The 23,917-nt window shown below is 35.2% G+C and overlaps 1 protein-coding gene across 2 annotated transcripts in view; it reads right to left on the minus strand.

The window, feature by feature from the left end:
• Nucleotides 1–23,917, minus strand: part of DCLK1 (doublecortin like kinase 1) — a 171,743-nt gene that overhangs the window by 50,539 nt on the left and 97,287 nt on the right. For both annotated transcript variants that reach the window (XM_026708829.2, XM_026708827.2), the window contains exons 6-7: nt 22,891–22,985; nt 2,631–2,715 (exon numbers count right to left, since the gene is read on the minus strand). In XM_026708829.2, the coding sequence (XP_026564614.1) occupies nt 2,631–2,715; nt 22,891–22,985 (180 nt within the window). The remainder of the gene's footprint in view (nt 1–2,630; nt 2,716–22,890; nt 22,986–23,917) is intronic.

Raw genomic sequence — 23,917 nt, forward strand, 5'->3', positions numbered from 1 at the left:
ATATCTTTGATTACAAAGGCTATTGATGTATAGTTGGAAGATCTGAAAGGCCAGTTTGGAGACCCAATGATTTTGAAGAAGGTCTATCTGTGTGGTCATTGAGATGACACTAGCTTAATGGCATAAAACCAACCAGCCAATTTATAAGTTCTCATATCTCAATTCACTTTCAAAAGAAGATAGAATAAGGCAAATCTTCCCATTGGATAACTGAGAAAGAGCCCTGTCTTTAAGAAATTGGTTAATAATTTCTTCTTATTCTGAAAAAATTAGTGAAATAACCCACCAAATTTTTTGACAATCAATATGATGAATTTCTTTTTTTTTTTTGCAAACTTTATTGATTATACAGCTAAAATAATAAACAAACACATACACAACATAAAGAAAAAAAAGGAAAAGGAAAAGAAAAAGAATAAAAATGAACAATTCCATTATCAACAGTTTGTGGTTCCTTATTTGTTATCATTATTGGTGTCATATTTACAAATAAGTCTTATTGTGAATGTGTACTTACTACCTCTATTACAATTTAACAATATTTACTAATATATTTTCTATTTTTGTTCTATCCAATCATACCAACATTGCCAGTTTTTATAATATTCTGATCCTTAAGTGCTAGGGTTAATTTGTCCATCTCTGCACAGGCTGTTATTTTCTGAATGATCATTTCCTCTGTTGGAATGTCAGCTTGTTTCCAACACTGTGCAAAGGCTAATCTGGCTGTAGTAAGAATGTGCAATATTATATATTTAGCTTTTTTAGAAAGTTGTCTATTCAATATCCCTAATAGGAAGAATTCTGGTTTTAATTCAGTTTGGTCCGTCGTTATTTCCTCTAACCATTTTTTTTATCCTACACTAGTATCTTTGGGTTTCAGTGCAGGACCACCACATATGAAAGAATGTTCTGTGTTTCTTTTTACATTTCCAGCAATTCATATTCATGTTAGGAGACATCTACGCTATTCTCGAAGGGGGGGAGGTACCATCCATAAAACATTTTATAGGCATTTTCTTTATATGTTGCTGATTTTGTGATTTTATTATTCCTGATCCAGACCTTTTCCCATTCTGATAATGTGATGCTACGTCCTATATTTCTAGTCCAAGCTATCATGTTGCCTTTGATGACTTCCTCTTCTAATTCTATCTCTAATAGATAATTATAGAATTTGGTCATATTTATCAGGACCCAGTAAGATTTTATCTAGTTGTTGTAGCTTAGCGTAAATTCTGAAATTTATCTTATCCTGACTGTATCTATTTTGAATTTGCAGGTAAGCCCACTGGTCTACTCATAGCCCTTGTTCTTGGAGATCCTGCCAAGATTTTAAAGTTCCTTGAGCATCCAGAAGGTCTTTGTATTTTATCATCTCAACATAATGAATTTCAAGTGATTATTTATCTGTAGCTTGAGATAAGATGCCTAACAAACTTTGTGAATGTAGTTAAGGGAGGTACAAGGGATGTTACAGGAGAGATTCCTATATCCAGAGAAAGGGAAAAGCACATGAAACAGATTAAAGAGTAATTTACCCTTAATTATACTAGACAAAAGTTGTGCAGGAAAATTACTTGGCAGGGTTTCAAGATTAATGTCAGGAAGATTGATAATCTCAGCAAAAAAGAAAGCTAGAAATACTTAGATTTTGGTAAAGACCTGTATGATGTTAACGGTCTGCTACAAATAAGAATTTCTCTGGCAGAATCTCAAAATAGATGTTTGATGGAGTTCAACTTATACATCATAAGAAAATTATAAATAACATACACATGCTCACCTTAAACACTGGAAGAAGCCTGAAATTATATAGAATTCACTAGCAAATAAAAATGATTTAGCAGCACAAAAAAGGAGGAAAGGTTAAATGCAAGACCTCGACAGAATATATTTATTTATTTCTAAAGAAATAGCATTTTTTAAAAAAACTGAAGCCTCCTTTCATTTAGTTGGAAATCCCTTTTTGCTAGAAATCCAGCCTTAATCTGAAACACTGCAAAATAACAGACCCTTCTTTTCCCAGTTTCAACCCATAGCTTCTCCCCCAGTTCCCATTTCTAGTTCTGCTTCTACCTTTTCAAGGGAATCAATTTTTCTCTCCCTAGGAAATTTCTCTCCCTTTCTGGGCTACAGTATCAACTGATTTGTGGATGAACATGAATCATGCCTCACCTATGAATGAGGATTGTTGATGTCTGCAGTCAATGAAAGATCCAAACTAGGGTGAAGACTAACATTCACAATAGTTCAGTTCAGATGAAATTATTATATAATCCCTCATATTTGTAGCTTGTATACAAAAGGTTTAGGCATATCAATTAAAACCTATATAAACAATCTGAACTAGAAAGCTAACCAAACATTTTTTTTTTGTCAAGGATATGTACTCCCATTCTTAGTATACGATATACAGTAGGAATATTTTGACTTTTGGAAAAAATGGAAAATGGCTATGGAAGTACCTGATTATTCAGTAATACATAGATGCCAAAGACAGTTTAATACAAAACATCAATTCTGCCCTAATATCAACAATCTTTCTTTAATTTTTAGACGCAATAAATCATAGAGACCTTTGTATTATCATTTTTCAAACAGAGAGGCATTGTATCTACTTATATTACCTTCACCAGGCCCATCGGTTTCGTCCATCGAACTACAGACTTTGGTAGAGGCTAGTGAGGTAGAGGAACCACTGTGCTGAGAGCTCTGAAAATATAGAATTGGATTAGATAAAGATACTTAAATATGGTTTCAAGAAAGCTAGATTATAACAAAAAGCATCTAGAGAGACTTCTTGATAGATGATCTGAAATTATTTTTTTAAAAATGCTCCTGAAACATTCTATTCCTGAATACTTTCAGAAACCATTTTCAATTTACTGTTTATTATGCAATAATGCAACATTTTCTTTCCTTGTTAGCCACCTTACCATTTTTTTTAACAATTCAGAACCTCTGTTAAAACACTCATCATTGAAAATGTATTATTCTGTTTCTCTGAGTAATCCATCATTTAGGATTTGAGTCACCAGTACATGTTCTTCTGCTTTCTTACCTGTAAAGTTTGCAACATGAATGACTCTACACAGCAGAAAAGATGCTTATGCAAAAGGCCTGGAAGAAAATGTTAATGTTTCCCATGCCTTTTTTATAAGAGATGTGCCAAGAGCCATTAACAAATTAAAAGTAAAAGAGAGAGTTTGTATTCTCCCCTTTTGTGTCTTCTAATATCATTATGATATTTTCCCAGTTCTTGAACAATGCAACAAATTTTAGCATAAAACCTGGATATGTACCAAAGAAGCTGGTGGTCAGGAAGCCAACATCAGGCCAAGTAAGCTATTATTTAGTTTGCATTTCTGTTAGCTAGATCTTGATAAGGAATGAATGCTCTGTCTGTACTTATCTATTATATATTTAATCGGCTACCAATGTGTACATGTATTTTAATGTGAATGCCTGGGTTTACCATTATCTATTTCTCTGTTTGTATCAAGTATTCAAATAATGAATCATATGTAAATTAGAGGTGGTATGCAGCAGGTTCTGACCAGCAAATACCACCTCTGACTGGCCCCACCGCCATCTATTCTCTGCTTCCCAAGTTCCAGCTGATCGGCTGGGTCTTCTTTTGTGGCTCTGCACAGGAGAACGGAGCTGGAAAGCAGGTTAGTAGGGTGGGGAGGGAATGGGATTTTGCAGTAACCTTTCCCTGGCACTCCCACCAAACCATGCCCACAGAACTGGTAGTAAAATATTTTTGAATCCCACCATTGATGTAAATGGTTTCATAAATGTATTTGCATCCTATATATGTATACATATAGTGTGTGTGTGTGTGTGTGTGTGTGTGTGTGTGTGTGTGTAGTACAAAGGATGAAGTAAACCATATATATGTTGTTGGTTTGAGCTCCGAGTGTGGAGATTTGGTTGCAAATGTTTCGTCCCCATTTGAGGAGACATCTTCAGTGCACTTTGGATTGTGCTTATCTAGGGGAGCAGTAGCCTTTAAATACCTTTCTGAGTCCTGGTCTGATTTCAGGTTGTATGTTTGGATGGTTGTAGTTGCTGAATCATAGTCCTTGATTTTAAGTACTGTCTCTGTGATGTAAATTAGTGCTGGTGTTGTTCGGATGTCTTCTGATGATGTCATGGTCTGGTTTCAGGTTGATTTGGTCGGCTGCATGTGATGTGGTTGGCCGATCAAATCAATCCGAAATCAGACCAGGACTCAGAAAGGTATTTAAAGGCTAGTGCTCCCCCAGACAAGCACAATCCAAAGTGCACTGAAGAAGTCTTGTCAAATGGGGACAAAATGTTTGCAACCAAATTCCTATGTTCGGAGCTTGAACCAATAACATAACTACCAACCCGAGCTACTAATATTCAAAGACACTGCAAACCATATATTTAGTATACTATATTTATTTACTAAACACATTAGATACATAGGCCTTTTTGCAGACTTCTTCAAATCTTGGGTTTACTAGCAGCTTCATGCCCCTTCCCTTTTCAGAGTTTTTCATTTGTATATTTTATTAACATATTTTCTTTATTATTTTTATGGCTAGCTCACATAACTGTATATTCTTTCAAGAGGCAACATAATTCTTAAGTCTGCACTGAAAAGCTCCCCAGACCACAGAGATTTAAAATTGTAAAGTTTTCTGTATCTATTTGCTACCATCTAGTGGTACTTGTAAGGTTCAGAAATTGTAGTCCTAATAATAATGCTTCTTATATCAAATTCCCTTTGTTTTACTAAATAAGGATATTATCAATAGATTCTTAGCTATAAGGAATCAAATTATAGATTTTTTCAACTACTTAAGGATCAGAGGCAATTATAATACAAAAGAAAGTAAAATCTGTTCAGTGTACACTTACTGTAATCTTTTGACCCCTTTCTTCTAAGAACTCTTAGAGTTACATTCATTACGCCTTAATCTCTATAACTGATATGACTAATTTCTTCATGTGAAAGGAAAATTGTACTTATCACTGCCTTCTTGTTTCTTAATGATAACTCTGAACTAACTTCATCTATTCAACATACAATATTAACAGATGGCCGCCAACATGTTTCTGGGAACAGTCCATGAACTGCAGAATGCTCCCCAGTGGCCAAATAAGTGGAGACAAAGAGTTATTCAAGATTCATAGATAAGTTGGGAATATACAGGCCTGCAATCTTACCCAAATGCAACATATTCTCCAATTTGTTATTTCCAAACCTAGTGGCCCAAAGACTTAGAGTTCATAAAAGTTGAAGTCTAACACACCCAAAGAACATCAGGTTGAAAAATTATCTACTGCTCTAATACTTCTTTTATAATATTTGTAAGAGATAAAACAAGTGAGTATCTGAGCATCAAATACTCACGATAGTAATGCACCTTTCTTGGTTTTGCACAAAGAAAACAGACATTTGCTGCCTGATGGGGACAGGGTGGGAATGTATCAAATAAATTAAGCATTTGTATGGAAAGTCTATAGTAAAATCCCAGACAGAAAAGACATCTGATATTATCATACAGGAAAAAAAACATAAACTTCAAGTTTGAACATATTTATTTCTGTGCTTGCTTCAATACATCAAAATATTATTAAACAATCTGTAGTCATTTATAATGGTGATATAGCTTTATTTTATTTAGATCACTTTACAAAATGGACTTCACAGATTTTTAATCTTAAGGAAAAAAAACTGAATACCATCTAAAAACCAAACAATTCTATGATCTTTGATTTCACCATATAGTTACTTTTCAACAGTATTAATAATAGAACAGAAATACACACTTTCATACAAAGCTCTTTTGATTTTCTTTAAAAATATGGGGTTATTTAAATACTAACTCTATACCCATGCTTCACTATGAAACTATGTGATTGGGCTTAGTTTTTGGGGGAGGAAAATAATGAGGGGGGGGGAAATTGTGCCTCTGCCAACCAGCATCCATCAGTATTCATCTGGCTAAAGTCCTGTCAGTGTGTGAGAGAATTGAGGGCTGTTTGGAAACTGAAGCAGTATTTGCTGTGTGAGCAAGAAGGAGACAGCAAGGAGCCTGGGCATGGCTTAGTTCAACTGTTCTGTACTAAAGCTGGTTGCTGCTATGAAACTAAAACTGAAACAGAAACTCATCTCCTCTGCTTGTGTTTTGCATTTGGAACATATTTCTTTTCAGGTGGGGAGGGGCAGTAGAACTCCTTAGCATCAAAGTGTGTTAATAATAACATACAAAATACTAATGCTCATTGGTATGGTCATTTTGAAAAATCCTTTCTTAGTGAACACCTAGAAGCCAAGAGGAACATACATGCCAAATTTCAAGTTCATAGACTTTACGGTTGTTGAAGATTTTGTGATGATGCATGAATGGTATTTTACTTTTATATATACAGATTGATACTGATCATTGACTTTTATAACAGGCACATGCATGTCTAACATCCAAAAAACATAATCTATAAAAATATGATTGTTTTCACATAGAATCATTGAATTGGAAAGGACCTAAAAGATCATCAAATCCAACTCCTGGTATAGTCCAGGAATCACTGTACCATTCCTAATATATAACAATGGAGACTCTGAAATTCTCCAGTGAATGGGAACACACCCCTTCATATGGGAATTTATTGATTAATTGATTAATATCTCTTACTGCCAAAAAATGGTTCTAATATCTAATCTATATCCTAGATTAATATCATTCCTTTCGTTCTTGTGATACCATCTGCAACAAGTAAGAATATGTCCAAACCCTTTAAAATGCGATTTAGTGTAGCTCATGATTATTGTTTAATTGTTTCCTCCAAGAGACAAAGATATTGCTTGTCAATAAAGTTATATTTTGCCCAGAAAGTATACAGAAAAAATTTCTCATTTCATTACATTTCCACAACGTAGTATGATTACTGTAGCAGAATTTCAAAAAATTTCTTACTAAATTATGATCTCATATACCAAAATAATACGTTATTTGGTTGAGTGAATTTTATCTTTGTATTGAAATTTATCTTAGAGAATAGCTTGTAGTTTTCAATTCTTTTCAGATAGTTACAAAAAATAGTTGTATTTTGTTCAAAAAACCCATAAAAAAATAAATTTACCCCAAAGTGCAACTGAAAACCATTCTCATTTAAGGATTCAGGAAAAATGCTTTTGTCCCTAAATAACAAAATTTGTATTAATTTATAATATTAAACAGACAGAAAAGAGCATAAAATAAGATTAATGTAAATAGATTAGCAGATAATTTTCTCACTAGTTTAAAGCAGATAATGGAATTTGAGAATGTCCCTGCTCAATAATAGTGTGATGAAGGATAAACCAAAGATAAATGATGTGGATTATTAATGTATTCAATAATATTTACACTGTGAATTCCACTGAATTTGGTGGGATACACAATTACATTTACATGTAACGGCAGCTTTAGCATGGCAAGGCCAACTTTAATTTAATGTTCTATTATTCTTCTAGATAGATTCATAAATTATAACCCAATGCATCTTTATGGCTGGGGACTTTTCTGGAACCTATTCAAATCATACCAGAGATAGGGGTACAAACAATATTTAGCCACATAACATTCTGCTTAAATTTTAATGCTTCCCCCCAGGAATAAATTACTATTAAAATTAAATTCTTACGGCATTTCTGGATCCCTTCACAAGTGGATTACTGCCTTCCTGTCAAATAGGCAACAAATAGTAAAAATAGGAAACTCCCTATCAAACCCTCCACCAGTTATCAGCGGCATCCCACAAGGGAGCATTTTAGGACCCACACTCTTTACACTCTATATAAATGACCTTTGTGATCACCTTATTAGCAACTGTGTCCGCTTTGCTGATGATGTAAAACTATTCAACACCACCCTCAATGCTACCGTCCTTCAAAAAGACCTTGATTATGTGTTTGAATGGTCTAACAGTTGGCAACTCCAAATCTCTGCCAACAAATGCTCTGTCCTACACATTGGTAAAAAAAATCTATATACCAAATACAAGCTAGGCGGACATGACCATGTTGATGACCCTCACTTTGTCAAGGACCTTGGAGTTCTGATATCAAATGATCTAAGCCCCAAAGCTCACTGCAACAGTATTGCCAAAAAGGTTTTAAAAGTTGTAAATTTAATTTTACGAAGCTTCTCCTCTGGTAATAAGGATTTGCAAACTAGGGCATTCAAAACCTTTGCTAGACCAAAATTCAGCTCTGCTGTCTGGAATCCACATTGTATATCAGACATAAATACAATTGAGCGAGTCCAGAAGTATTTTACCAGAAGAGTATTACATTCCTTTGTTCGCAACAGAATACCCTACAGCACCAGACTTCAGATTCTAGGCTTAGATAACCTTGAACTACGCCATCTAAGATTAGACTTAAGCATAGTACATAAAATCATATGTTACAACATCTTACCAGTTAATGAATATTTCAGCTTTAACAACAACAACCCAAGAGCATAGAACAGATATAAACTAAATGTAAACCATTCCAAGCTTGATTGCAGGAAGTACGATTTCTGCAACAGTGGTCAATGTCTGGAACTCACTACCTGATTCTGTTGTCACCTGCTCAAACCCTCACTCCTTTACCCTCAAACTAACCTCTCTTGACCTCACCCAATTCCTAAGAGGTCTGTAAGGAGCGTGCATAAGCGCACAATCATGCCTACTGTCCCTGTCCTATTGTCCCCTATTTTTTGTATTTAAACTTATGTTTGTTCTTGTTTCTATTATATTGTAAGCTCCTGACAAATAAAACAAACAAACAAACAAATAAATAAATTATTTGTTAAGATTTGGACTGAACATATTACAAAAGGAATAATAGGCAAGCAAAACATAAAAATTAGCAAGCCATGGTTTTTTATCCAAAACTTTGAGTCAGTTTTTTGTGAAGGCTTGGATTAGTCCCTGTAGCTTTGTTGGCAAGCTTTTTCAGAAGTTATTTACCATTGCTTCCTCTATGGGGCTGAGAGAGAGGTCACCCAGCTGACTTTGTGACCAAGTAAAGGCTAGAGATCACAATCTCTAGCATGTTGTTTTAATCAGTGTACCAAACAGGCTCGCTACTTAAATAAACACTAACGTTTTCAAGTAAAGATATATTTTGCTTAAAACACACACATTACAGTTGTGGCATTTTCATTTTTTTTTCTTCCTAATAGTTTGAAAATCTTAATGCACCTATTACTTTAGAGTTCAATATAATTCATTTTTATGTCAGTAATACTTAATCTCTGGTCCTGAATCAAAAGTAGAACTCAAATGATGCTTCCCTTTAGAATCTTCAACTTCAACTGAAACGTGGATATTGGAGAAACAGGACTACACAAGTTCTTTTCTCCCTTAGTTGGAGAACTTAGCACACTTAGGGGAATGTCTAGACAAAGCTACACAGGCCATTTGATTTAAAATAGCGCACAAACCTATTGAGTGAATGGAATAGTTCCAGCTTAAATTCCAATGATCATTAATACCAGATTTGATATCAAGCTATATTTTTATCTACAACAAAGAAATGCTATCTGAAAATATTTTGATTAAACCTATATGCATATGTTATTTTGGAATACCACCAATTATTTGCATAATTTGAATAATTGTGCACAGTTTATTAGTTTTAATTATCTCTGCTCCTAATCAAAACTACAGCATTTCTGAAACGTATTTTCCATTTTAAGTAATAAATATTTTCTTGCATCAGTAAAAACAACAACAAAAACAGTTTATGTGAATATTTACCTATACTAAGTAAGTATGGTTCTTAAATATTTAATTGCCATCTTGGAGAAAACTATCTTGATCCATGTTAGTATAATTTGTTGCTACATTTCTATAGAACTCAAATACATATTTTATAGACATTATTTGGTAATCCAGTATAAACTGAATTTATACTGGTTAAGAGTATAATCATCAAAAACAGTTGATCCACTCAGGGGTGATTACACTTGTGTCTATTCATTTCTGCTTGATTCAAAAGAATGCAACAATTATTTCCTAAATATCAAGTAACAGCAAATACTTGCATGGAAAAAAAATCTGTGAAGTTTTATGAGTTTTCCTGAACATAAACTTCCATTAAATGTATTCTTGTACAGGCTCAAATAAAAAGGTCCCAGGCCTTAGAGAAGTTGTACTGAATTTCCTTACTTTGCTTCATTGAAGTTAGGATGATATTGCCATTTCATTCACTTTTTTCAGTTTATTTTTGCTCTTTGCATTTATGTAGTCTTACACAAACTGTACATGTTATTCCTATTTCTGTCACTCTTACTCATTTCTTTATTTTCTATTTATTAGATGAAGGTGAAGGCTGGTCATTATATATTTCAAAGTTTGAAGGATATTTAATTTTTTCTCTTAAGTATTATTCCATATTTATGGAACTGCAATTCATGTTGCATGAACTGGGCAAAAATCCTGGGCAGTTGTCGTGAAGTTATGCACACTGTACTTCATCACAGTTGTAGATCACATAAGAATTACTGGAGGGATAAAGATAATTCCAGACCAAAAAGCCTTTGTGGAACCTAAAGCACTCAGTATAAATGGCAAGTCTAAATTTTAATTTAGTCTGCACCACTTGAAATGTCATCACCGTTAAACAAACTTTAAGACGAAGTTCTTGCTTCAGTTATTGGCCACTTGGCTGCTTTTATGGCACACCTACATTAAAGAAAGTAGCTGCATAAAAGCAGGATTTGATCTGTAAGTACTTCACTTCCAGATCAGCTTAATTTAACAGATGGCCAACATACCACCATTACTCTGTGATGGAAAAAGGAAGATCAGCACTATAGGGTTTCAACCACATTTTACTGAAAGTTTTGTTCTGCAGTTCATTGATAAATATTTTAAATGGGTAACTTCAGTAATAGTCCTCAGGCGGAAAGTATATTAGTGAATCCTAGTGCTTTAAGCATAGAAATTAGTATATGTAAAGATCTTTCTTCTATTCTATTTGCAGCTTAAAGGGAGCTGTTTATGTCTGATGTATCACAAAATAAAAGGTCGTAAATCAGAATGCCTATGATTCTGCTCAATATTTTTCCGTAACATTTATTATTGGGAAATAAAAATGGTTCAGATTAACTTTACCAAGGTTTTGTAAGTTTTCAAAGCCTGCAAACATATTATAATATTTACATTGCCTCGTTGTGAAGAAACATTGGAGCCAGGGGCATAAGTTTAAGGCTATTTCATGTTCAGACTAAATATTCGGACAATTTCAGTGTGTTATGGGGAAAGAAAAACTAGCAACCTACAGTAATCATATCGTATTGAATTTCTCATCATTTAGAAATGCCAGCTCCTAACATACACATAGTGGAAGCCAAGGAATTCAATAAACAAGCTATATGAAAGTATCTTTTAAAATACATTTTAAAGGGCAATGAAACATGGTTGTCTATGGTGAGCAAGATGACATTTTGGTAGTTTTCAGATAACAAGCAAAGGGATCTTAACCTTTCCATTTCTCTTTATTTTGTAAAAAGCAGATGTCACATTCACATAAAGTGACAATCAGGACAATGCAGAGATGAAGATGAAGGAACATGATTTTGTTTGTAATATAGTTTTATTTAGAAAGCTTCAATATATCTCAGGGCTATCATCGTGTAGAGCAAAGCAGTTGCTAAGGCAGAAGATGTTGGTATCATGATCAAAATGCAAACAATTTATTCTTTAATACGCTATTATTTTATATTTATTACCAGGAAAGGGGAGATATAGTTTTGCAGTTGATTGATATATGAAACCACCAAGATATTTTTTAATTTTCTACTTTTAGTTGCTTAAATTTCTTCAGGCTACAATGTAAGTCACAGAAAAGGAGACTAAGTTTTGTCTGATGGTTTACTGGTATTTCTGGGGTCCTTGGTGCTCTCTGGGCTTGGTTATTTTCTATTGTTGTTGTTGTAGTGCCTATGTTACCTAATTTGGTAATGAAATATCTGCAAGAAAACAATGCTCAGAAAACACCAAGGATCCCACAGTTCAACCCTGAGCTACAAATATTCTTTTCTATCCATTTCTGGTATTTACAAACTTAACAATATTTTGTATGTATTACAATAACTTCCTATGGCTCATTACCATCATATACCAATTCAAGAATCAGCCAGGAGTTTGTAATGACTGCTTTGATTAATTGAAAAAAACCACAATTGCTTTTGTTTCTACTTGGAAACTGATCTGGATTTGTGCTTGAAGTGGGGAGGGGAATGAAACTTTGATTTTGGTTTTACTGATTTGATAGGTTTGTTGCTACAGAAATTGGTAGTTTATATTACTATGCAAAAGTAAAAAGTTGAGGTTTGGTGCTATTATCTTTTTCTATTGCACCGAAGGGAGTTGGAAATGAACACCTTTTCTTTCTTTTTTTCCCCTTTGCCTTACACTTTTCCCTTTCGTTCTCCTTCCCTTACTTTACCACTATTTCCATTTGTGTTTTTGCATTTTATATTATAAATTAATAAAAAAGAATTTAAAAAAAGAATCAGCCAGCAGTTTGTTAAGGAAACATAGGAAATGTTTTTAAATACAGCCAGAATTCATAATAGTGGGATTTACATTTATGAGCCAACAGTGTGCAGCAACAGCCAAAAAAGCTAATGCAATCCTAAATTGCATTCACAGAGGGATACAATCAAGTTGAAGTGAGGTACTAATACCGCTCTATAAAGCCGTAGTAAGACCACACCTAGAGTACTGCATCCAGTTTTGGTCACCACATTATAAAAAAGATGTTGAGACTCTAGAAAAAGTACAGAGAAGAGCAACCAGGATGATTAGGGGATTGGAGGCTAAAACATACAATGAACAGTTGCAGAAACTGGGCTTGGCTAGTCTAGTAAAGAGAAGGACCAGGGGAGACATGATAGCAGTCTTCCAATATTTGAGGGGCTACCACAGTGCGGAAGGGGTCAATATATTTTCTAAAGCACCTGTAGGCCAGACAAGAAATAATGGATGGAAACTGAACAAGGAGAGATTTAACCTGGAAACAAGGAAAAACTTTCTGAAAGTGAGAACAATCAACCAATGGAACAGAAGTTGCCCTCGGAAGTTGTGGGAGTGCCATCACTTGAGACTTTCAGGAAGAGAGTGGACTGCCATTTGTCAGAAATGGTGTAGGGTCTCCCGCTTGGGCAGGGAGTTGGACTAGATGACCTATAAGGTCCCTTCCAACTCTGATTATCTGTTATATGTTAATATAACTTACAAATAAAAAAAAAGGTTACATTTCCAAACTAGGATACATGTATGTTATGTCCCACCTTCAAAAATAAACAGATAAGGCTGAAAGCAGCAGTCCTCGCAAACAAAGGCAGCAACCAGGAGTCTCCACCGATCACAGCTGTGGCCAGCCTCCACAAAACAATCCAAAATAATAGTTCCAACAAATCCAATTCAAACAAAAATACTTCAGACCCAAATCCTCCAAGTCAAAGTCTTCAGCTCTCCTTGCAGACAATTTGTTCCCGACAAGAGTGCAGAGTCATCCCTCTTCCTTTTATAGAGCAGCAGCTAATTAGTCTAATTACTGATCTGCCCTCCTCCTGTGCTCCCGTTGGTTTCTCTCGTCAGGAGACGCCTGCTTCTGATATCCACCCAGCGATTATCTAAATTATTACTTTCACCTGAAGACTTCCCGGCTGATAACCTGATTGAGAAGCCGAGGAGGTTGAAGGTTCAGGCCGGTCCTGCAAATCAAATGTCCTCCCTTGTAACATTCTCATTCAAAACTGCAGGCAAAACTGTTAAGATTCCCTTTTGAAATTCAAACAGTCATTTCACGATCAAATCAAACTACAGGGAGTAACGTTCTCATTCAAAACTGCAAGCAAAACTGTTAAGATTCCCTTTTGAAATTCAACAGTCATTTCACAATCAAATCAAACTAAAGGGAGTAACGTTCCCTGGTTCTGACGTCAATCCATGATCTAACAGTCATCAGATTCAAAGTTCCTAACAGGATTGGACCTTCCAATCACAACACATGTATGTGTTGTTTTTGCTGTCTGGGAAGGAAAAAGTTGGGATTTGTTTATTTGCTTAATATCATTGTTATTTAAAATGGAAAAAAATTAATCTGCATTTGATCACTTTGCTTTCAAGGTACCAAGAAAGAAGTCATACCAGTATTTTATTTATTCATACTTAACATATTTTTTTAAATTTTCATTTCAAAGCCAATAGTAATTTATTTCATATGTTTATTGTTCTTTTAATTCCTAGAATTCTCAAATGCTGTACTGTCTCCTGTCAGCCACACTATATTCAGGTAGCTACTAATCAATATTTGCAGATTCAGGAAATGTCAATTTCAAGTGAATTGTTAAAATCAGGAAAAGAAGGAAATATTTAACCTATCATAGCCAATGACTAGAGAATCTTGTATCTGTCTGAATACTATAATTATCATAATCAGAATGCTGAGATACTGAATTTCCATGTACCATTTGTTTGAGTTTACTTTTTACTTTATTTATTAACTAACTTTTAAAATTGTGTTTAATGTTTAAAAAATGTATGTGTTTACGTATGTGATTAATGAGCTAATTTTCATCCCCAGCAGCAATAGCTAGGGCTTCTCTGAATATATTAAGGGTGAACAAGAGATGCTAATATTACAATATTATATTTTGGGGGGCAAAATACAATAATTGAGGAGAGCAGAAAAACTACTTAAATTTTAACAGATAACGGATACTAACAGATAATCAGAGTTGGAAGGGACCTACAGGCCCTTTAGAAAACATGCTAGCTGGGGAATTCTGGGAATTGAAGCCCAATTAAATTTGCCAAGACTGAGAAACATTGCCAGAAATCTAACATTGAGGGAAAAAAACCCTGTCAAGTATTTTCCAACTTCAAGCTTTTCTCCCTCAGCATTCACACGTTTTAAAAACAAATTGCCTGTATTTATATTATTTATAAGGAAAGGGAAAGTGATCTTGAATTAAATGATATTCTTCTTTTTAAACATTTTCATACAGTAATGTATTCTCTGGTTCTATTTTCCCCACTCAAAACTCCAATCCAGTTATTTCTTGACCAAACAGAAATAACTTTTTAAAATATAGTTCCAGCTTCCAAGCTAATATGAAGCCCTTAGCTCATATTTGGTAGCACACACAATATAATCAGTATGAGGCTCACTAATTTTTGCTTAAACAGTATGAATTATGTTATTTCAATGAAAAATTGGTATTTTAAAATATGGCTCCATTTTCTTTTATAGAAATCAGTTGCTCGAAGAAATAGCTGACATCTGAAAAGTGTTTTTTTCTATAGACAGAAATGAAACTTCTGCTTTTTGACTTAAATTTTGTCTGTGAAAAATACCAGTTTGTTTTTATTTTTCCATTTTCATTTTAAAATATTCTGATTAAAAATAAAGGCTTTAAAATTATGTGATTTAATCTGTACACTTTCTGTTTATTGATGACAAGTATGATAATGCTGGTAGTTCTTGAGAAACTAAAAATATGCCTTGAAAAAAAATCTTAAGAATGATAAAAATAGCTTACCTTTTGGATAATCATGTTTGGCATTGCACATTGTAGTTTAACAATAAAATAATTCGATTGTTTAATTAAAGTACCAGAGAAGCACATGTCATCTTCCAGATCTTACATATCATGTTGCTATGGTGATTACTAAAAGATGAACACTCTATAACTTAAAAAAAAACCATTCTAAATTAATTCCTATTCGAATTAAGAAGTAAAATAATTGTTTTATTAATTTCTTCTCTTACGAAGTACAGATAATTAACGCCAAAATAAGAGGCTCTCAATGCTAATTTTCAAGTACTATTTCAGGTACTAGAATCTATATGAAAATAATAATTTTCACAGAGTATGTGTGAACATTTTTTCTGTTTCTGTTCTATAATAATCTTTTATAATCCTACAAAAAAATCTTTATGTGTCGAACCACAACAAAAGAAAACTAGATACTTCAGCAGATTTTTTTTAAATGGTTCAAGTGGCACAAAGAAACCATATAAGGTATTTTATATAAACGTTTAAACATGTTTAACAGCGCAGGAGCTATGCTCTATTGTTTATTACACCAAAATATCACATTATACACTATATTATGCTATCGATAGATTTTATGTTATCTATTGTATCATGACTTTATTTAGGTCTTTAATAGAATTGTGCATATTTTTAGTTTAAGTCAAATTCAGAATATTTTATACTAAAGTTCTAAAGATAAAATAAATGCTAGTAAGTTAAAATACATCTGTATTTTAAAATGAAATATTTTACTTTAATAACATACATCAGAGAAATCTGAGTTGAAGATGTATTCTCACGTTTATATGGTTTTTAAAAAGAAAAGGAAAAAAAGGAAAAATATTTTCTTAGTGAAAAAAGTGAAAAAATAATTACATTGTAAATCGTTCCCTTTAAATGTTGCTATAAACTTCTAACCCTGAAGTGTCACCATACAACGCCCACCATTCATGTCCCGTTCAGTTTATACTGACTCGTGTAAATAATTGTAAATTCATTTCCTTTGGTGGCAAGGAACTTTGCTTAAAATTTGCCAATGAATGGGAAACTCTATCCAAAACATGTCTTCTTTCCTAAAAAGCATTATGAACTTTTTCTCAGAAAATGGACAAATATGGATTTTCCATATGGATTTCTTTGTCTAGATTTGAGTTGTAATCCAATGCTAGTAAGAGCAGAATAGATGCTTTGGGATCTCTTTTGTGCCACAACTCAGTGTTCATACTCTGACTCTACAAGGAAGCCTTCTGAAAAATACCAGCTATGCAGGAGTAAAGAGATCAGATAGTTCCCTTGTATAAATACCTTTTCACTTGGGGAAGATTGATTAGTAATTTATGTGCACTGTGATACCTTTTTCTCAAGTAAAATTAATAGATAACTGTATGGATCTTTCTTAACATCTAATTTAATGTGTCAGTGTCTTTGTATTGAATCATTTTAATGCCTGATAAGCTCACTTTACTGGGTTTTTTTGCTCTTAAATTAAGATTTTGGATTTAGAAATAATATATAGTACTTTTTAAAATTTATTTATTTGATTTGTCAATCGCTTACAAGATAATAGGTATAAGTATAAGCACAGTTATGAATACATGAAATGGATACATATTAAAAAAATAAAAAGAAACAATAGGACAGGGATGGTAGACATGTTGGCGCGCTTATGCATGCCCCCTATAGACCTCTTACGAAAGGGGTGAGGTCAATAGTAGACAGTTTAAGGTTAAAGTTTTTGGGGCTTGGGCAAGAAACCACAGAGTTAGGTACTTTAGTGAATTATATGAAATAAAAAGTTTTTAAAAATCCAAGAGGAGTTCATATTGGTTTCAACAACAATAAATACTTTGCAAATAAACATTTTAAAGTGTCATGTGATTTAAAAAGTGAAATAATCTAAAATATGAAACGGATGTTTCTGAAATACTAAATTATTAGATTTATATATCTATAGTGTAAATCTGTTCATATAAAATTTTCTGACAAAAGATATGAAAAAGCTTCTTTGACTGAGAATGCTGTGTATTTAAAAATAGTGGTGTTTAGACAATATTCTAAGAGTCCCTTAGAAAATTCTCAGGAGTTTATCAATCAACAGAATGAGAATAGCTGCCAATACTCTTGAAAAACAGTTTGTCCCTCAAAACTCTATTAAATCCAATCCCAGGAACTATTGCAGTCCAGTAATTTTGGCAACTGCACAAATAAATTTTTCTCTGACATGATTCTGTGATTGATCATAGGTTCTTGAGCTGTAGGATATGTACAAATGGTCATTTTTCTAAATGTCTTCCTGAGAATCCATATCAAGATTATGGTAGCACTATGGCATATTAATTAATTATCTATCACTAATTTTAAACTTAATTAATGTACATTGAAAAGGCTACTGCACTTTTGATATAACTTTCATGTACATTTCTTAATTTGTAGTGGTATCCCCAGCCGTGGCAACTTCCAAATATGTGCATTCCTCAATTTGTAGAATTCTTAGCAATAGTTATAAAATTCAGGTAGTTGACATGTTAAAGTTAGAAAATACTACAGTACTTTAGGGTTTTTCACCACAGAACCCCTTTAAATATTTGTTTTTTGCCATGGAACATGGCTATGGGCCCCCAAGACTTTACTCAAGATTTAAATCATAACATGGGTCTAAGTCTACATGGAGGGAAGTAAGCAGTGGGGTGCCACAAGGTTCTGTCTTAGGCTCAGTACTCTTCAATATCTTAACGACTTAGATGAGGGAATAGAAGGGAAACTTACCAAATTTGCAGATGATACTAAACTGGCAGGAATAGCTAACACCCAAGAAGATAGGCTCAAGATCCAGATGGATCTTGACAGACTAGAACACTGGGCTGTATCGAACAAAATGAAATTCAATGTAGAGAAAAGTAAAGTCCTACACTTAGGCAAGAAAAACCAAAAGTACCCATATAGACTGGGTGAAACCAGGCTCAATAGCAGTAACTGTGAGAGGCATCTTGGAATCTTAGTGGACAACCAGCTAAATATGAGCCAGCAGTGTGCAGCAGCAGCCAAAAATGCTAATGAAATCCTAAGCTGCATTAACAGAGGGATACAATCAAGATCAAGTGAGAAACTAATACCACTCTATAAAGCCTTAGTAAGACCACACCTAGAGTACTGCATCCAGTTTTGGTCACCCCATTATAAAAAAGATGTTGAGACTCTAGAAAAAGTACAGAGAAGGACAACCAGGAATATAAGGGTACAGGAGCAGAGGTGGTATTCATCCGGTTTGCACCTAATCAGGCGAACTAGAAGCAAGAATTCGGCATGGGTCGCTGAACTGGTAGCAATATCTGGCTGGCCAGGCCCCCGACCCGGTCACCTGGTTTCTGCTCACTCATTCGCCCCACCTGCTCGATGCTCGCTCTCCCCTGTTTAAAGGAGGACTGCTCCTCCGCCCTAGCCATGCATTTTCAAGCAGCTACTTGAAAACACATGATTGTGGGCGGAGCAGTGGTCCATTTGCCTGCAAAACTGCTCCCAAGGCTGATTCTTTATAGACACTAGAAATATTGCTTCCGTTGTGAGTAAAGTGCCTGGAGAAGGAATGAACGCTGGGGGAGGGAGGGGGGAAATCCAGACATGGGGAAGTTTGCAGGAGCTGCAAATGCATGTCCGTTAACCTGAAAAACTTCTCCAATGCTGGATTCACTTCCCCTTGTGAGTAAAGTGCCTGGAGTGAGAGGGAATGAAGGCTGACAGGGGTGTGTGTGAGAGAGAGAGAGAGAAGAAAGAAAAAAAGAAAGAAAGAAAGAAAGAAAGAAAGAAAGAAAGAAAGAAAGAAAGAAAGAAAGAAAGAAAGAAAGAAAGAAAGAAAGAGGAAGAGGGAGAGAAAGAAAGAGGAAGAAAGAGAAATAAAGAAAAAAATAGGGAGATAGAGAGTGTGTGTGTGTGTGGTGTGTGTGTGTGTGAGAGAGACAGAGAGAGACAGAAGAAAGGAAGGGAGAGAAAGACAAAAAGAGACAAAGAAAGAGAAAGAAAGAAAAAGAAATACAAAGGAAGGGAGAGAGAGAGAGACAGAAAACTCTGGGCTATTATTTTTAATTGTTCCATTATATGTCATGTGTCAATATTTTACATTGTCCCTACACCTAGAATGATTCGACTGCCTTTCTTTTGCCCAGGGCTACCGAAAAATTTTCAGGGTTTACATGCAATGTCTATAGTCCAGAGCATAAATACATGTGTGCTTAAGAGTTGAAAGGGATTTTCGAGGTCTTCTAGTCCAACCCCCTGCTCAGGCAGGAAAATTGAGGATGCCAAACTCTAAGTAGAGGTCCTGGGAAAGGTGTCAGAATAACAGAATAACACTTAGAAGGGACTTTGGGGGGAACTCTATACCATTTCAGAGAAAGGGCTGTCCAGTCTTTTAATTTCCAGTAATTGATCACCCAGAACTTCTGGGGACAAGCAGGTCCACTTGTTAATTGTTCTCACTGGCAGGAAGTTTCTCCTTAGTTTTAGGTTGCTTCTCTCTTTGTTCAGTTTCCATCCATTGCTTCTTGTTTGCCTTCTGGTGCTTTGGAAAATACATCCCCCCCCCTTTCTTTCTGGCAGCCCCTTAAAAGCCTGTTGCCTATCACACTCTTGGGCAAAGCATGTGAGCCATTTCTTCCTTTCAGTGGTCCATGAAAGTACATCAACACTAAGTAGATAATAAAGTCAAAAAAGGTGAACAACATTTTTACAGAACTATAGATAAATTGAAGCTGGGTGTGACAAGGAATGGCTGGGAAGGGAGGGGCCAGGCAAGGCAGCCCTCGACATGCAAATTGTTTGACAACAGACACAGGTCAAAACAGAGTGACTGGATTCAGTAGCAAGGCTGTACAGGTAGTCATTGATTTCAACCATTCATTGAGTAATCATTCAAATTAACAACAGTGCAGAAAAAAGTTACCGACAACCGATCCTTGCACTTATGACCCTCACATCATTCCATGGTCATGTGATTGCAATTTGGGTGCCTGGCAACCAGCATAAACATTAAGTTGGCCACACCCACTCAGTCACATGACCACCAAGCCATGGCCACCCAGTCACATGGACACCAAGCATGCCTACCCAGTCACATGACCACTAAGCCATGCCCACCCAGTCACATGACCACTAAGCCACACCCACAGTCACATGACCACCAAGCTATGCCCACCAAATAAGCCACACCCACAGAACCGGTAGTAAAAAATTTTGAATCCCACCACTGGACTGAAGACTAAAACATACAGGATGGCTACTCTAGTGAAGAGAAAGATCAGGGAAGACATGATAGCAGTCTTCAAATATTTGAGGGGCTGCCACAGAGAGGAAGGGGTCAAGCTATTTTCTAAAGCACCTGAAGGCCAGAAAGGAATAATGGATGGAAACAAGGAGAGATTTAACCTGGAAATAAGGAAAAACTTTCTGACAGTGAGAACAATCAACCAATGGAACAGCTTGCCCTCGGAAGTTGTGGGAGCACCATCACTTGAGACCTTCAGGAAGAGATTGGACTGCCATTTGTCAGAAATGGTGTAGGGTCTCCCGCTTGGGCAGGGGGTTGAACTAGATGACCTATAAGGTCCCTTCTAACTATGATTATCTGTATCTGTATCATTTCTTCAAGGTTTCGCAGACTCGCTGTGATGACATTGTGGCTTCCAGTGGTCCGTGGACTACAGGTTGAGAACCACTGGTTTAGGGTATTCTGTTCCTAATAGGAAATATATTTGACCAACTCTACATATTGTAAAAATGCATTCATATATGTGGTAAAGTGTGTAGGACTATTTTGATGCCTATTGTTACTTGTGCCGAGTGGAGAGAACAACATGAACTAACATGGACACAACTTTAGAATTTGGCTAGTTTGTGCATGTACCACTTATTAAAATGTATACAGAGAAAAAGAAATTAGGTACAGCAGAAGACTAAGAAAAACAAATAATAGTGATAGAATTTGCTAAATATAACAGGGAAAGTCTCCATTTTCCAATATACAAGGTTTGAGCACCATTAATGGAGATTCTCAAACTGGAGTGTGCCACCAATAACTCTGGGACTTACATTTTTGCGGCAAGCGAGATACAACCAAACTGGAGAGAACTGTCAAAATTTGTTCTAGCATCACCAAAAAAAAAAAAAAAAAAAAAGTTTGTGCAGGAAGCATAAACAGAAAAGCCCATGAATAGTTGTTATGATACTCCAGGCCTAGGTAGAGATCCGGGTATTACCTCCACAAACAAGCCCTCAGGGGGACCAATGAAACAACAACTTGAGTTTTGAGTAGAAGCATGTGTGGAAGTGTTGCTATGATTAAGAATCTCAGGAATATTTCTACCACTGCTCAAGTCAGGTATGGGCATATGAACGGTTGTTCTCCAATCTGCCATGAAGTGACAGCTTAGTTAAATAGTCAAGACAAGGGTATAATTTTCAGTACAAGGCCCAGGAATAGAGACCAACCTCAGTAAGGCAAATTGTTTGGCAACAGACACAGGTCAGAAAAAAACAGAGTGACTGGATTCAGTAGCAAGGCTGTACAGGTAGTCATTGATTTCAACCATTCATTGAGTAATTATTCAAATTAACAACAGTGCAGAAGAAAGTTACGGACAACCGATCCTTGCACTTATGACCATCACATCATTTCACGGTCATGTGATTGCAATTTGGGTGCCTGGCAACCAGCATAGATTTACAATGGTATCCAGTTGTCATATAATTGCCATTTGCTACCTTTCCAGGAACCTTTTGACAAGCCAGCGAGGGAAGCTGGATTTGCTTAATGACCACATGACTTGCTTAACAATCATAAAATCAAGTGCAACTCACTTAACATAGACATTGCTTAGTGATGGAAGTTCCAGTCCCAATTGTGGTTCTAAGTTAAGGACTACCTGAATCAGCAAAAATGCAGAGCTATCAGAGCTCACTCCATTCCTACTTTGACTGGTAAAGCCAGTAGCTGACTTAGCAAGCAAAGTGGAAAGAACAAAGATCCAGCATCTTTGGATTGCCAAACTCATGGCCAAGCAAAGAGAAGAGGAGGGAGAGAAAACTTGGAGTTCATTTTGACAATGTTCCTATGTTTCAAGCAGAAGTGGATGCAAAATGGAAGCATTTTTTGAAATTTGTGCTACAGATTTGGGTAACCCTAGAGATATCCATTTATCAAAACATTCCACCACCAATCAATCAACCACCATTTCATTTATTTATATTCATTAGCCAGGAATTCCTTGCATTACCATTTTATAGTATCAAGTGATTCACTTGGCCACCTTCAAACCTTGCATTATCTTACCCTCTGTTTCCGCAAACTTCCTGGGCTAGTAGGAGAAGGGCTTGGAGACTTCCCAGAACGGGGAGTAGAAAGCTGACTTCCAGGCGTTCCATTAACTAGAGAAACATAAGAATGGACAAGAAAATATGGTTTTGGACCTGGCACCTCTATAATTAAACATCAAATAACATATTGCTCATATTAGCCGATGCTTTCTGCTTTGCCCTTTTGTAGTCTGTGTACTTCTAATAAGAATTAAGTAAAGATACAACTCTGAAGCAATTAATCACTATAATGTGGGCTGCTCTGTATTCAGTTGGTGTACAGTTTACTTAATAAGTGATTGACCAATTTGTATTCAATATGTAGCCGCAATGAAATTAAAAGTATTGTCTGCAACTCTGGACTGCTTATCCATGCAAAATATATATATATATGCAAGATTATACTTGCTCTTAAAAAAAACCTTGAACAATTGGTCTTTCCCCCTCCTTTTTAGAGATGAGAGGATGTTTTAATATTATCTGTTAGAAATATCAAATTATTGCATTATATTAAAAGGACATTTACTACTACTGATAATTACCTGGAGTTGTTGGAAAGATTTCTGTGTGATATATTTGACCTAAGCATTAATGCATATAGGACTCTTCGATTTACAAGATCACTCACTCAGCCTTTCATAGTTGCTTTCATAAAACAAGAGACTTCTAAACTGTTGCTATATTTTCTGCAGTTCCTTTCTACTTACATAACATTTGCTTTATCATTTAATACAAAAACTTCACAGCTGTGTAGAATAAAAATCATAGGCAAATAATGCTAACACTGCACTGAAAAGAGAGGAGAGAGAAAGAGAGAGAGAGAGAGAGAGATATGCTATATAATAAAATGTCTTCTCAAACATGCTATGGCTAGGTCACAATTACATATACATCAGCCATAAAAAAGCAGTAACCAGCAGACATCCAAATACTCTATTTTGTATTGATATTTCCAGCCATGATACTAATAAGGCATCGTACTTACCTTCTATGAGTTCTAACAT

The sequence above is a fragment of the Pseudonaja textilis genome, chromosome 7 (assembly GCF_049901715.1).
Source record: "Pseudonaja textilis isolate UNSWEBS1 chromosome 7, rPseTex1.2, whole genome shotgun sequence".
Lineage (NCBI taxonomy): Eukaryota > Metazoa > Chordata > Lepidosauria > Squamata > Elapidae > Pseudonaja > Pseudonaja textilis.